This window comes from Somniosus microcephalus, chromosome 1 (assembly GCF_052327205.1).
Source record: "Somniosus microcephalus isolate GS21.2 chromosome 1, FLI_Smic_1.0, whole genome shotgun sequence".
Lineage (NCBI taxonomy): Eukaryota > Metazoa > Chordata > Chondrichthyes > Squaliformes > Somniosidae > Somniosus > Somniosus microcephalus.
The window spans coordinates 400636441-400652559 of record NC_140987.1 but is presented as its reverse complement, the minus strand read 5'-3'; the positions used below and the strand labels follow the sequence as shown (position 1 = coordinate 400652559).

General features: G+C 46.1%; 1 protein-coding gene across 9 annotated transcripts in view; it reads left to right on the top strand.

The window, feature by feature from the left end:
- Positions 1-16119, top strand: part of dlg3 (discs, large homolog 3 (Drosophila)) — a 774284-nt gene that overhangs the window by 706402 nt on the left and 51763 nt on the right. For 6 of the 9 annotated variants that reach the window (XM_085998120.1, XM_085998093.1, XM_085998128.1 and 3 more), the window contains 3 exons: positions 7498-7573; positions 13421-13523; positions 15680-15721. In XM_085998120.1, the coding sequence (XP_085854246.1) occupies positions 7498-7573; positions 13421-13523; positions 15680-15721 (221 nt within the window). Of the gene's footprint in view, positions 1-7497; positions 7574-13420; positions 13524-14096; positions 14143-15679; positions 15722-16119 lie in introns of all 9 variants that reach the window. The other 3 variants (XM_085998110.1, XM_085998138.1, XM_085998103.1) reach the window with 2 other exon arrangements.

Sequence of the window (16119 nt, the reverse complement as noted above, 5' to 3'; positions counted from 1 at the left end):
GCCTCCACAGGAGACATTTGCCAGATAAGCCAGTCTGCAGTTTATACCTGTATAGAGCAAATGACTGATGCACGTTTGCCAGGAAAATGCCTTTATCACTTCCCTTGTGGAAAGATGACATTAATTGGAGAGGACAGAGAACTTTTATCACCTGGCAGGCTTTCCAAGAGTTCAGGGCATTTTAGATGAAACCCATATAGTTAACGGGCTCCATACGTTAACCCTAATGCATACATAAACAGGAAAGTGTACTACTAAAAATGTTCTGGTGGTTTCTGTCAACAGAAATGTGATCCTACATGTTAATGCCTGTTATCCAGGGAGTATCCATGATGCTTTTCTGAGGAAGCTCTCCACTGTACCTGCATTATTTAAAGGACTTAAGTGAATGGATGGCTGTTGGGGGTTAAGGGAAAGAAGCGGACACCATACCTTCTTCCAACCAATATGATAAACTGCCCTTAACTCCTACTCTGTTTCATTCCTTCTAACCAGTTTTTAATTCAATTTGCTACCCTCCCCCTAATTCCATACCCCTTAAATTTTCTCAGTCTCCTGTTTACTATTTGTCCGCCCAGTTATATAACTGGTCTGTATTCTTCTGTGATTCTTTGTGGTAAACCACTTTTATCGTTCACTATCGTTACACTATAGTTATCACTGTTGTATTGTTCTCACTGTTCTCACTGTTGTATCACTATACGAGGTCGCCTCTTGTCGCGCTGTTATACCTGGGCTGACCACCTCCGACTCCGCCCATGGCTCCACCTACCTGCCCAGGTATAAAGGTAGTCGACTGGCTGGTATTCCTCCTTGTTGGACCCGATCACCCACGAGGGTGGGCTCTGTTATTTAGTCAATAAAAACCTTTAGTTACGTTCCTAACTCGTCGCTTTTTATTGGACGAATTGATAGGTATATCAATTTTATTGACTAAATTTTAAAGATGTCTACTACTGGCCAGCCAGAAGCCCTCCCAGAAGCACAGCCACAGCAGCTTTCAGACACCGGGCTACACCAGCCACACCAGCCGGCTTGGCTGCAAGCCCCCAAACCACCGTACCTGGATCTAAACCCACAGGCAGCAAACTCAGCCCTCAACTTCAAACACTGGCTGGACTGCTTCGAATCCTACCTGGAAGAATCCGGCGTCCCTCAGAGATCCAAACTAAGAGTTCTGAAAGCCCAAGCGAGCCTGAGAGTATACGCACTCATCCAGGACACGACTACATACGAGGCCGCTATCAACCTACTGAAACAGCAGTACTGGAGCCCGGTAAATTACATGTACACCAGGCACCTCCTAAGATCCCGCCCGCAACAGCCAGGAGAGTCTGTAGCTGAATTTTTACGGGCGCTAAGAGCACTCGGCAGGAACTGTGACTTTAAAGCGGTGACGGCTGTTGAAAATACGGAAGATAATATCCGCGATGCCTTTGTGAAAGGCCTACGGTCCGACTACTCACGGCAAAGACTGCTTGAAGCTAAAGACCTCGACCTGGACAAAGCTGAAGCCCTCGCTCTCTCCCTAGAGGTGGCCCATCAGGACCAGGAGGCGTTTTCCAGGTACTGCTCGCGACCCTGGGACTCGGGCCCGACCCCTACCGCAATACCCTTCGCAGCGCCGCCCCCGGGACCTACCTCAGCGTCGGCGTCCCGGACCCGACCGGGACCGCCACCCCCGGTACCGGCTCCGACATCGGGCACCCGCGATCGGGCCGCCGGCTGCTTCTTTTGCGGCCAGGAGAAGCACCCGAGGTCGCGCTGCCCAGCCAGGAACTCTACCTGCTCAACCTGCAGGAAGAAAGGCCACTTCTCTAAGGCCTGCAGGAGCGGATCTTCAGAGGCCAGCAGTGCCTCATGCGAACTGTGGGGGCGGCCATCTTCTTTCAAGGCAACTGAGGCCAGCATCCCCACACGTGAGTCATGGGGGCGGCCATCTTTGATCAAGGCAACCGACCCCAATAGTGCCTCGTGTGAGTTATGGAGGCAGCCATCTTCTCCGCCATTTTGTCCTACCTCGTGGGAGACGCCATTTTACCCACCACGCCCGACTGCCACCGGGCCCCCGGACCCGACGACCGCCTCGCCCGCAGACGACAACGACTCGCTTACCTACACACTAGCCTCCGTCACTCTGGATCAAGCCCGCCCACACCACCTGTCCAAGTCGATGATGGACATCAAAGTAAACGGCCACGCCACGACCTGCCTGTTCGACAGCGGAAGCACGGAGAGCTTCATCCACCCAGACACGGTGAGCCACTACTCCCTCCCTGTCCTGCCAACGCGCAACCGAATCTCGATGGCATCGAGGTCCCACGCCACGGACATTAGCGGCTACTGTGTTGTGACCTTGTCGGTTAAGGGTACGGAGTATAAAAATTTTAAACTCCTCGTCCTCCCCCAGCTCTGCGCTGCCGTCCTACTAGGGCTGGACTTCCAATCCCACCTCCAAAGTGTAACCCTAGCATACGGTGGACCCCTCCCCCCACTCACAGTCGACAACCAGCGAATGTTAAACCGCCCACCGCGTAACACCTGCAGCCTATCCACCCTCAAGGTGCCGCCACCTTCCCTGTTCGCTAACCTCACCCCCGACTGCAAACCCGTCGCTACCAAGAGCAGGCGGTACAGCGCTGGGGACAGAGCCTTCATTAGCTCTGAGGTGCGGCGCCTCCTGAAAGAGGGCATTATCGAGGGGAGCAACAGCCCCTGGCGTGCCCAGGTCGTGGTCGTTAAGACCGGCGATAAAAATCGCCTGGTCATCGACTACAGCCAGACCATAAACAGATACACCCAGCTGGACGCATACCCCCTTCCCCGCATATCTGACATGGTCAATCAGATTGCACAATACCGCGTATTCTCGACCATCGACCTTAAGTCGGCCTACCACCAACTCCCTAACCACCCCGAGGACCGCCAGTACACCGCCTGCGAGGCGAATGGGCGCCTATACCACTTCCTTAGGGTCCCCTTCGGTGTCACCAACGGGGTCTCGGTCTTCCAAAGGGAGATGGACCGGATGGTTGACCAGAACGGACTGCAGGCCACATTCCCCTATCTAGATAACGTCACCATCTGCGGCCGCGACCGGCAGGACCATGACGTGAATCTGGAGAAATTCCTCCGTACGGCCCAACGGCTGAACCTCACCTACAATAAGGAGAAATGTGTGTTTAACACCTCGCGCCTTGCCATCCTTGGCTGTGTAGTAGAGAACGGACTCATCGGCCCCGACCCCGAAAGAATGCGCCCCCTCATGGAGCTACCCCTCCCCCACTGCCCTAAGGCACTTAAGAGAACCCTGGGGCTCTTCGCCTACTATGCCCAATGGGTGCCCAATTATGCGGACAAAGCCAGACCCCTCATGAAGTCCACATCCTTCCCCCTCACGGAGGAAGCGTGCGCGGCCTTCTCCCTCATCAAGGGAGACATAGCCAAGGCCACAATGCACGCAGTGGATGAGTCCATCCCCTTCCAAGTGGAGAGCGATGCATCCGACTTCGCCCTAGCCGCTACCCTTAACCAGGAGGGGAGGCCGGTGGCCTTCTTCTCAAGGACCCTACAGGGCCCCGAGATCCGACACTCGTCGGTCGAGAAGGAAGCCCAAGCAATTGTGGAGGCGGTACGGCGCTGGAGGCATTACCTGGCAGGCAAACGATTTACCCTCCTCACCAACCAACGTTCGGTTGCTTTCATGTTTAATAACAAGCTGAGGGGCAAAATCAAGAATGACAAGATCTTGAGGTGGAGAATCGAGCTATCCACCTACGATTATGATATCTTGTACCGGCCAGGTAAGCTGAACGAACCCCCTGATGCTCTTTCACGAATTACATGCGCCAGCGCGCATATTGATAGACTTCAGACCCTCCACAACGACCTCTGCCACCCCGGGGTCACCAGACTTTACCATTTCATTAAGGCCCGCAACCTGACCTACTCCATCGAGGAGGTCAGGACCATGACCAGGAACTGCCAGACCTGCGCCGAGTGCAAACCGCACTTCTATAGGCCGGACAGAGCAAGCCTGATCAAGGCCACCCGCCCCTTCGAGCGCCTGAGCATCGACTTTAAGGGGCCTCTACCGTCATCTGACCGCAATGTGTACTTCCTCAACATCGTTGATGAGTACTCCCGTTTCCCTTTTGCCTTCCCCTGCCCAGACATGACCAGTACCACGGTCATCAAGTGCCTGAACGACCTCTTCGCCTTGTTCGGGTTCCCGAACTATATACATAGTGACCGGGGCTCCTCCTTCATGAGCGAGGAACTCCGTCAGTTCCTACTAGCGAGAGGTATTGCAGCAAGTAGGACCACCAGCTACAACCCCCGAGGGAACGGCCAGGTGGAAAGAGAGAACGCGACGGTATGGAAGGCCGTCCTCTTAGCCTTAAAGTCTAAGGGCCTCCCAACCTCCCGCTGGCAGGAAGTCCTCCCGACAGCGCTGCACTCCATCCGGTCACTACTTTGCACTGCCGTTAACGCCACCCCCCATGAACGAATGTTTGTTTTCCCCAGGAAGTCGACTACGGGAACCACTCTACCAACCTGGCTGACCTCTCCGGGGCCCGTCTTGTTGTGAAAGCACGTGAGGGCCCATAAAACGGACCCCCTGGTCGAGAGGGTGAACCTCCTGCACGCCAACCCCCAGTACGCCTACGTGGCTTACCCAGACGGGCGGGAGGACACTGTCTCCTTACGAGACCTCGCACCCTCGGGCACTCCGGAGACACCACCTTTACCCCCCCCACCACCCCCCCAATTCCAGCCCAGGTAGACGGCATGCCGGAACCCCACGAGCCTTCGCCGACCACGCAGACACCAGCATTAACACCGGATAATGCAGCACCGCCGCTGCGACGATCGGAGAGGCTTACGAGGCCTCCGGACAGACTGACATACCAGAACTGGTAGTACACTTCACCCCGCCGGACTCAAATCTAAACAAGGGGTGAATGTGGTGAACCACTTTTATCGTTCACTATCGTTACACTATAGTTATCACTGTTGTATTGTTCTCACTGTTGTATCACTATACGAGGTCGCCTCTTGTCGCACTGTTATACCTGGGCTGACCACCTCCGACTCCGCCCATGGCTCCACCTACCTGCCCAGGTATAAAGGTAGTCGACTGGCTGGTATTCCTCCTTGTTGGACCCGATCACCCACGAGGGTGGGCTCTGTTATTTAGTCAATAAAAACCTTTAGTTACGTTCCTAACTCGTCGCTTTTTATCGGACGAATTGATAGGTATATCATTCTTTTTCTGCATCTTCTGTCTTTACATACAACAGTTCAGCACCATCTTTGACTTCATACTTGAAGACGTTCTTTGAGAATAGTCTATGTTACAGATTTTGGTCTGCTGTAGAAACCTAGTTGGATTTAGTGGCGCCAGTCGCTCCTGCAACCAGCTTGAACCTTTGACTTTTATAAGAGCTGACTTGCACTATCCTATGTCTATATAAACGATAGTAAGATCTGCAGATGTAAAAATGGAATCTGAACCGGATATGTGTCTTGCATGCGTATTTTTTCGCTCTCTGTGTCGAATCGGGTTGACACTAGGTGAGGTGAGGCTTGCCTCAAATCATTAAGCTGCTTTACTCCACAGTAAGGTGAACATACAGAACAATAGTTATGGTCAAATTGACAAAACCAACTGGGAACCGCTGACTCAGTAGCCTGTCCATCAGTGTCTTACTCTTTTGTTGAATATTGGAATTATACTTGCTATCCTCCAATCCTTAGATACCACTCCACAACCAAGAAGTTCTGAAAATGATGAAGTATGGCTTCATTGATTTCCTCTTTTTAATTCCCATAGAATTTTAAAATGTATCCCATATAATTCAGGAGCATTGTTGATATTTAAACCTCTCAGTTTCTGCATAATAACATTCTTTGCTAACTTCTAGGTGTTGTAGATTATTTACCCATTTAATATATGGCTAGAGTTTGTCTACAGTCTTCCTTTGTGAAAACTGATGTGAAAAAGCCATTTAATATAGCTGCTATATCATGATCATGCTGCTTTAATAAGCTACACTTGCACAATTATTACTTCTGCCCACGAAATCAAATCACACTGGGAATGTACCATCCACATTAAAACGAGGGGACCTCAGAAAGACTGGTAAAACCTCCTTTGTACACCGGAAACACAAAATGTACCAACCTGCCAATAACAGAATTACAGCCACTGATTCGAAGATGCTCACCAAATTCCAGGTTCTTGCTGCCAGTCATCAGGTTAGGTTACTGTTAACATGATTCAAATTTAATTGCTAATTAAAAAATGGTTAAACTTAGTCTTTCTTTTGGACACTGGTGGTGCAGAGCCCACAGAAGATAGTGTTTTGATATTTGGTGGGGGAGCCATGGTGTTAAATCTAAAAGATTAATCTGCTTTCAACCATCCTGGGAAAGCATGCCATCAAAATATTTTACTCTGAAAATTAGGCCTCAAGTGTCTGCTTAGCTCAATTTGTAATGCTGTTAACTGCATCACAAGATTGTGGGTTCAAGCCTCATGCCAGGACTTAAGCACATAATCTAGGCTGAAGAGGCTACATTGTTGGAGATGAAGCATTAAACCAAGGTTCTGTCTGCCTGTTCAGGTGGATGTTGAAGATCTCATGCCACCATTAAATAAAGAGCATGAAGTTCATTTCCTGCAACCAACACCACCTAAAACTAATGAACTAGACATGAATCTCATTGCTGTTTCTGACCTAGCATTTAGCAAAATGGTTGTCATGTTTGTCCAAATCGCAGTCACTTCATTGCAAAGTAATTCATTGTATGTGAAGTGCTTTGAGATATTTCTGAAATGTGTGATAAAATGCTTTTTTTGTGGCTCATCACTATTCTTGTTAGATTGTTATAAGCAATATGCTTATGATTCAAGATCCTATGTTCCTCATTTCCCTCCTTTCTATCTTCCTTCTTTCAACTTTCTCCTTTCCTGTCTTAATTATTTGTTGCCATTTTTTCATATTTTATGTCAGTTTTCTTTAAGAAAGAAGGATAGAGTAGTGGGCATGCTTTCTCTTTATTAATTTTTTTAAGCATTACCTTATTTTCTTGCTGAGTTGCAGACCATCAAGGGTCTCCTTCTGTGCTAGTTTACACCAGTGGTATAAGTTACAAGGAATGTTCCAGAGAGCTTAATCACAAATTCTAGGGTGTCATTTTAGGTTGCCTTAAAAGGGCTGCCATTGCAGCAAACCATATTACAGGGTGCGATATTTGCTTTCCTGCTCATTCTAATCTGTCAGGCAGCATAGACAGCTCCTTGGTCCATACTGGCAGGAGTACTAAATGTGCAAAGATCCCATGTTACAAAGACTACCTGCTCAGCATTGCATATCTTTCTGTGTAGCCTCCTGATACTGGATATGGAGTGGTCCTTGGCTTCAGGGATAATGTTTGGTCAGGTTCCAGTTATTGGTTTCTGACATTTTATTTTGTGTTTTTATTTCTCAGAGTTGAGAAGAAAGAGAGGGCAAGATTAAAAACGGTAAAATTCCACGCCCGGCCTGGAGTCATTGAAATGAAAGGGGTAAGTTTAGAAAAGGACCTGCTGGGAAATAACTAACATTTGAAAACTATAGCAAGATTGTGACCCTCATTTCTTCCCCACCCCTCCCATGCAAGGCTGTGAGCCTCATCTTCCACTCCTCCCCCCTCCCTATTGCTGTTGTGCCAATCTGTATTCTGTTTGGTACAATAGCATCAAACAGTAACTGGAACAGTATTTCCAAAGGGCTATTGATTGTGATGAGGGCGCCAGGAGATAGATGTATCTATATGTCGCATTTGATCTGGAAAACTCTACTTATATTTTCATAACTTTTATATATGTAGGAAGGGATCTGAATGTGACATATTGGACATGTGTGGATGCAATGAGCAGAAGTTAAGTAGTCACAGGAGATGAGGGCAGTCAAAGGGGCCTCTCTGGTGGGTGACCCTATGTCTAACCCTCACTGGTCAATGACCTTGTGGGGCGGTGAGGACGGCATTGACTAGCCCTGTCTGATGGGAGGAGAAAGAAAGGGCTGAACAGCTCCATTCCATCATAATAAAAATACAAAAAGCCTTAATTTTCCATTTTAGCAGAGTAACTGTGCCTGTCTGAATTTTCCATGTGTTGAGTTGCCCCGATGCTGCTGATGTTGCTCCAGGTCGCATTCAGTACATGGGCTGCTGTATCATTTCCACAACAAAAATGGGGCAGTTGACTGCCATTTACCTCCATCGCAAGATTGAACTGGGTGGGCAACGGCTAATGAACCTGAGACCTGAAACCTCTCTTAACTCAGACAAGTAATTAAACAATTTGCAGTCACTGAAATTGCAACTACAGGTGGAAAAAAAACAAATGTTCTGTTTCAATATATTGGTATTGAGCTGTTCAGGCCTGTGATACAAGAAATCTCTAGTCCTGTATCAGTGAAACAGATGACAGCTGGTGCTCGCATTCTCACAATCATTCACTCTCTCTCTCTCTCTCTCACATTCATACCCACTCTCACACTTCTTGTCTGACACATGCTCATTCACCCATACTCTTGTATTCACTCACTGATTTTCACACTCACACTCACTAACAGAATTCCACTCTTATCAGCATTCACCCTTCTCTTGCACTCAGTAATTCTCAGAACTCCTGGCTCTTTTTCTAACTATTTAGTTACAGCCAAAGTGAGATGGAATGGCTGCTCCCACAGAGTGAAGAGATAATCCAGATAATATATCGAAAAAACAAGGATGCAAAATTGTAATGAGCAGAACTTAAAGTAGTCACAGGGGCAAGAGCAGCCGAAGGGATGGGGGAGTGCAGCCCTGGACAAAGCCTCTCTGACAGCTAACTGTACTAGCCCTCTCTGGCGGACAACTCTGCTCTAACCATCTCTAGTGGGTGGCCCTGTAGTGTGGTGAGCACAACATTTGGCCAATCGAGTTCATCTCTCTAGTACTCCAATTCACTCAGTTTAGCATTCAACAACATTTTGACTGCACTTAATGCTTTTGACTCCACTACCTTACTTGATAGATTACTGCACATATTTTTTCATCTGAGAGTAAAGACCTTTTTTCTAAGACCTGTTTTAAATTTACTTTTCACCAGTTTAAATTTATGTCCTTTTGTCCTACTAGCCTGACGGACTGTGATGAATAAAACAACAACTTGCACTTGTATTGCACCTTTAACGTAGTGAAACATAGGCACTACACAAAAAGGGAGGAAATTGAGTATTGAGCAGGCTTTTGGAGAAGGTTAGGGAGTGACTGATAGTGTGCTTTTGAAAGTGAGAAGAGATGTAGTCAGATAGAGGGGTTTAGGAAGAGAGTTCCAGAATCCAGGGGCATGATGGCTGAATGTTCTTCCACACTTGTTGTTAACCTGGGACATTATGCAGGAGGAGGTTGCAGAGGTAGGGTAGAGTGAGGCTGTGGAGAGAACAATTATTTTGAAATTAATGCACCGAGGCAGTGATCCAATAGAGGTTGGCGAGGATAGGTGAGCAGGGCTTAAGTACAGGATAGGATGTGGACAGCAGTTTTGAATTAAATTAAATTTGATGTAATGGGGGTAAGGTATGCATGCAGGTGGGCAATGCTATGACTTTCTCCAATTGGGACCTACCCCATGGATATTGTGTCATCTTGTAGTGCAGGCAGAAAATTAGTCTTGAGACCCGTAAGTTGAAGGAGTACATGCATTGTGACAGATGTACCCAACCTGACGACCAACCTGTGTGTAAGTAAATGAGAATGCATCATGCAGCTGTGTTGTTTTACAATGTTACAATGCTGCAATGTACAAAGACCTTTTGAAGATTGATTGTGGCAAGGCTTTCAGTTGTACATTGCATCTTGACTCTATACCTTGCTGAGGTATGGGTGTGTTGAGATGCAGTAACAGAACTGCAAAGTTTGAGAGGGCTTGTCATGGGCAAGCAGTGGATGTGGAACAGTTTGTATCATGGAATCTTGGGCCATCTACCTTGTACATGGTGGTGTTGGATACCTTGCCAGATTCCTTACTGCATTGTCTGCTACTGCATCTGTTCCCGTGTCTTGCAGTACTATAGACAGCGTTGAGTGTGGCTGCCAACTCCTGCTCAGCATGGCTGACTTCTCTGATGAGAGTGCACAGGAGTTCCAAACAGGGCACACCTCCTCACACACACCTCATACAGCAGCACAGCCACTTCACCAGCCATCAAACAGGGGTCGGGAAGCACCACTCCTCTGCCATTTGCTGCAGATTTTGTTTTGTATCTCCATGTTGGCTTTTCTGTTCTTTTGCTCTTGGCTGTCGCAAGGCTGAAAACTTGTTGAAAGCATTTTTGAGCTTTTAAGAAGCTCAAACATATGTTAATCCCCATGTATGTGGCCATTTTACTATAAGTGGTCACATTCCTTTAACTTTAAGCAGTTATCCTTTAGGGCTGCATGCTCACATAATTTTTCACCATCCTCCATGTTATCATGCTTCCTCTGCAAGGTACCAGCATCTTAAATGGTATTCATGTGCTGAGCTTGTAATATCCAGAAAACCCAGTTGCCGGCTGTTCTGCCATGCACAGATCTCAAAATCAGTCCTGAGTAATGTTTTAGTCCTCATTTCTCAGGCCCATATGAAAAGCTAGTGATGACAGAGCTGTGTATGCACAGAGCAGGCTGCTAATAGGGTGGCGGTGACCACATCAATTCTAAGCTTGAACGTGTGGTTTCGCAAACCCAGGTTAACATGACCTTTGTAAAAGAGAATAGGCTGGGTTTGCACAGAGGAAGTGGTGTAAAGGTTGTCACTACATTCAGTGACAGTTACACTGGCTCCCAGTCCCCAAAACCTCAAATTTAAAATTCACATCCTCATACTTATGTCCTTTATGGTCTTGATCCTCCCTATCCCTGTAACCTCCTCCTGCCCCCACTCCCAGAAATCTCTGTTCCTCCAATTCTGGCCTCTTTTGAATCCCCCCTCCCTTTGCTCCACCGTTGGTGGCTGTGGGGTCAGCTGACTAGGCTCCACACTCTGTAATTCCCTCCCTAAATGCCTCTGCCTCTCCATCTCCTTTTAGGCTCTCCTTAAAACTCAATTCTTTGACCAAGCTTTTAAATCACCCCTCCTAATATCATCTTTTTTGTCTGATTACACCTATGTGAAACACCTTGGGATGTTTTTCTACATTAAAGATGGTACATAAATGCAAGTTGTTGATAATAGTAGTCGCAGGGTCACTCTAATCTGTTAGAATATTTTATTGCTATTAAGAAAGCTCCTTTAAAACAGCAGAATCACAGATTTACATTCCCAACTGTAAATGGTTTTGCTGCCTGCACATTCCCATCCATCTGATATCTGCTCATGTCTGCATGTTATTTAATATTCATGATTTTCAATTTTGTTTATCATTTGGTATATCTGAATTCTCTGATTTTTATTGTGATATGCTTTTAATCAAAAGATTTTGTTTCAATCCAGACCAACTCACTGTAATGTTCTCACTTTAAGAGCAAAGGAAAGGAGATCCTACCAAGGTGGATTTCTTGTTATTCCCCAGGCCTGGGGGAAGGAGGGGTGGACGTGTTGGCACTTCATGGGGCTGTTAGTACTGTCTGGAGGATATACTACTGAGAGGGGTTTAGAATTATATAAGGGAATGTACACCTAAGGGGTTGTTGATACTATCTGGGTGGGTGTATTCAGAGAATGTTGGTACTGTCTAGGGGGGAGGTGCACTCCTCACAGATGGCATGGTTGTATTCCTCAGGGGTGTTGATACTATCTGGGCGGGGGTTTGGGATTGTACTTCTCAGATCATATTAGTGCTGTCTGGGGGAGGGTAATGGGGTGTGGGCTCCTCAGTCTGTGTTAGTACTATCTGACCAGGTGTACTTCCTCAGGGGGTGTTAGCACTGGGGTGAGGAGAAACTACTGAGACATCTTGGGTTGTCACCACTGCTCTTCTAGGTCTGGTAATTCATAGTTAATGTTACTACTTGGGATCTGCATTGTATTTCCTGAAGTTTCTTGCCTCTTAAGTTCCAGCACTCCAACCCCAGTGATACTCCTGTTACTGCAGTGTTTAACTTCAGCCAAGAGGGGAGAAAAAGACTGAAAGAGTCCCTTTGTCTTGTGTGACTACAGTTTCTATTGTGGCCTTGGTGGGAGTTGGAAAGAGGGATTCAGACTAAACAGAAAGGGAAAGATTGAAATTGGCCTTCACAGTGGTACCAACATGTCCGATACAATATTACCTCAATGGCTGAAACCTGTGGTTGGTCTGGTCATTTGTTACATTTTCCCTATAATGTTATCATTTCAAACATTTCCCTTTAAATCTTGTAAACATGGTGATGCAGTGACTGTAACATCTGAGGTAAAAACGTATCCATCAATGGATGTCTCCTGCAAATATCAACTTTTATCAACTAACACTTGTGGGGGGGGGGGTTCTCTGGATTGAGTTAGTGCTGTCCTAGTCGGGGATCTCTGCACAAACAGACAGTGAGAGCCTCCATACAATCAGTTTCAACATGTTAGTAAAGAACTTGACTTCTACCCACTCTGCTTTGCGAGCCAAGTTTTAACAGCTTGGCGACTACATTCAGCAATCGAGTGCTTTCTGGTTTTGTGATTTCCTTGACATGTCCCCAGATGCATATAAATATTGTATTTGCTACTACGAGGCTAAATTCTGGAGATAATTTTGAGAGTCTGCATTGGTGACATGGAGCCTTGCCTACCGTAAGTGCATTTTGGCAATTTAGGCACACATAGCAATTTGGGCATGCACAATGCTCATTTTCTGACCATAGTTGGAAAATCCTGGACAGTGCATGCTGGAATTTCTGTTATGCGCTGCTAGTTGGCAAGGCTATCTGTTGCCAGCGTGAACTCTTAAAATTGCCCATAAATTCCAGCCCTCATAGAAAGACAAGTACCTAAATCACAATATCAGGAAGCAGTTATTCACTACGCAGTCCCTGAATTGTTGACATGTGTAAATATCCCAAGCAGTAAACAGGCACATGCAAAACTGCAGTTTCAGTGCAGTCCAAGCATTCAACGTGAGATGCAGCATCTGTCAGAAATGTAGAGTGCACTTAGCCAGGAGTTAATCACTGCCCCAGTGCTGTTAGCGAGCCTAGTGTATCAACAGGTAACGGGGAATACTGGTTTCATAAAACTCGGTTGTCTGGCTATGTTACACTCGGGAATTTGGATGGCTATTTAAAGGAGATGCCACACACAGTACAGAAGTCAAAATACCCTTGTATCTGGAGGGTTTGCTCACCATGTCACTGCTGATCCACATTTACAACATGTTATGCATGAATGAAACATCCATTTGTCCTCCTGTGTCCTCCATCCTCTTCTCCTTCACAGTCATCCAGAGCCAAGCGTAAAAAGAGCTTCCTCTTATCTCGAAAGCTTACCTTCTACAAGAGCAAAGAGAATATTGTGCAGGAGCACACAGGTGATCATGACCGTAAGTAACTGTAGGCTTACGTGAAGTCTGGTCAGAGGGAATAGCGTGCTATAAACACTAACCCAGTGTGGTGCAAACACTAACATGCCTGCACTCTGGTTCCAATGTTCCAAACAGCTTTCCATGGACTGTACCAAACGGGGCCCCAGCAGTTCCAGACTGAAGTATAATTTTGCTATATACAACAGTGAGCAGAGTGAGACCTGATATTGGTGTCTATGTTTGCAGAATTAACAATTTTAAGCTCTAATTTTTTAAACAAAGTTATCAAAATTTAGCAGCGTGTGTACAATATCATGAATGCCCAATCTAATTCAGCACCTGATATACTGCATGCAATTTCAATTTAACAGCCTTACAATTCTAGTTGAATACTCCATGGTCACAATGTTGTGGAGCAGTAAAAACCACTGAAATCCTTGTCACTAGCTGCAGTGGCCCTGTTCGCTGCCTTTATTCTGCTCTATCACTGTGCAGGAGTCTAGCTGCTAATTCACTGCTTTCCTCTGTTTCTATATCTCTTCTTGTTTCTGTGTTATTTCTAAACTTTTGCTGTCCGGTGATTGGATCCAGGAGTTCCCTGGATTAAGTGATGACTATTACGGAATGAAGAACCTGAGTAAGTGAGAGACCAACATTTGTGAATGTAAAAATTGCAAACATCTGCATTTGAACATCTGTTCTAATATAACCTTTCATTTCCTCGCTTCCACTGTCACCTCAAGTAACCTTATTAACTCTCCCAGTGTCACAAGTCCATTTTTGGACCAGCTATTCAGGGCTTCCTCTCTCGTATCATCTCCAATATGTTGACCCAGTGTTGCAAATTAAACTAGTTTACAAGTTAATATTTTTTGCTGTTCAATTGTACAATAAATGATCAGATTGAACACTTATATACATAATAATGAATTTAAACAATCTAAATCACATAACTAATAACTTACACTTATGTCACAACTATAACATGTGCTTGGTTTTATTGACTTAAAATGTATGAATGGTTTGTGTCCAAGTTGAGAGGTTTTTCCTCAAAGTTTATATTGTATATGATTTATAAAGTGCGAATTGAAAAGGGATCAGGAGTCAGTGTTTTTCATTTTATAGACATCCTTGTTGACAGGCTCCTGCCTATCATAAGTTACACAGCAGAGTGGCCCATTGGGTGCTGCATTTCTGCTTCATTAGGGCAATAAACCTGATCAGAATTAGTCCGATTTAGCAGTATTGATTTGATCTTTCTCTATCAAATCTCTGCTGCTTGTTCTAATACTCCAAGAGGGGGATGTTCTTCTAGGATCAACACATTTTAGGGGTATTTTCAGCAGAATACTTGGGGTATCAATCCCTCCTAGTACTTTCCGATATCAGCTCCCCCATAAAAGGAAGTGCTTAAATCTCTTGATTCGCTGATTCCACCCCACTGAGCTTTGCTGCTGTGGGTTATTATATCACTTGCACACTGTATATAACTAGCTGATAACTAACTCTTAACCATCTATTGGTGTCTACTAAATCCCTATTTTCTCATTTTGGATCCTTTCTCTCAGTTTCTCGATCTCACCTCTGCCAGATTTTCCCAGGCAGAACAGATGGGCCGAGCTGGTGAAGGTGCTGGATGAGTCAGAGTCAGGCAGTGCACAGGTGGCTGAAAGTGAACTTTGCTTTCCTACAGGAACAGTCACTGCTGCATTAGCCAACACCTGACACGTTACTGTAGGGAAGATGTGCAGGAGGAAAGTTAACCTCATCTGAGTGTGGAGGACCCCACAGGACAAGCTCAGCCTTCTGCATTCGACTACCAGCCTACAGGAATGGAGTGGTACACTGCCATATCCTCACTGTAGCAATCAAGGATAGTGGCTGGGAATACCCGAGATCTTTTTATATTCAGACCTATTGCTGACGCTAGAATCACATCCCACAGGGGGCAACAGATAACTTTGTAGCAAACAAAAAATCTAATGAGAATCAGACTAAGATCTTTGATCAGCATCTTTCTCCAAACCTAGTTGAAAATATTCAGTGTTAGGAATGTGCAGGAAGTTACTGTGCCAGTACATTGTAATCAGAATCACATTGCAAAGGACAGTCGGCCCATCTGTTGTTTGCTCCTTTATAACCTGAAACTCTGGCACCTTGCTTCTTTTTTGCAGAGTGTATGACGTCCAACACCAGTGACAGTGAAAGCAGCTCCAGTAAGTAACCCCTTCGGGTTCCTTCATTTATTTTTCTTCTCCCGTTGCAGGTCGTTTGTCTCCACAGGTCCTGTCCTCAGGTGGGACAGACAGTTGAGAACATTGACCACCCGCACAGCCATGAGGCCACCATCGTATTCAACCTTTTTATAGTTGGAGAGAGAATCAGGACCCCAGCCCTAATCACCCTGATTAGGGCTAAAGAAAAAATTGGAACCCCAAACTCTACTCACTGTCGCCAGGGCTGGAGAGAGTTGGGGCCTTCAGTTTCATTCTCATCCAGGTGAATGGAACAGTTGACCTGGACCATTTATTTTGTTGCATTTCCCTAGCAGTGAGCAAGACAGTCTGGACTGCTCACCCCCACATATTCTGTGCTAGGATGGACAGTCTGGTCC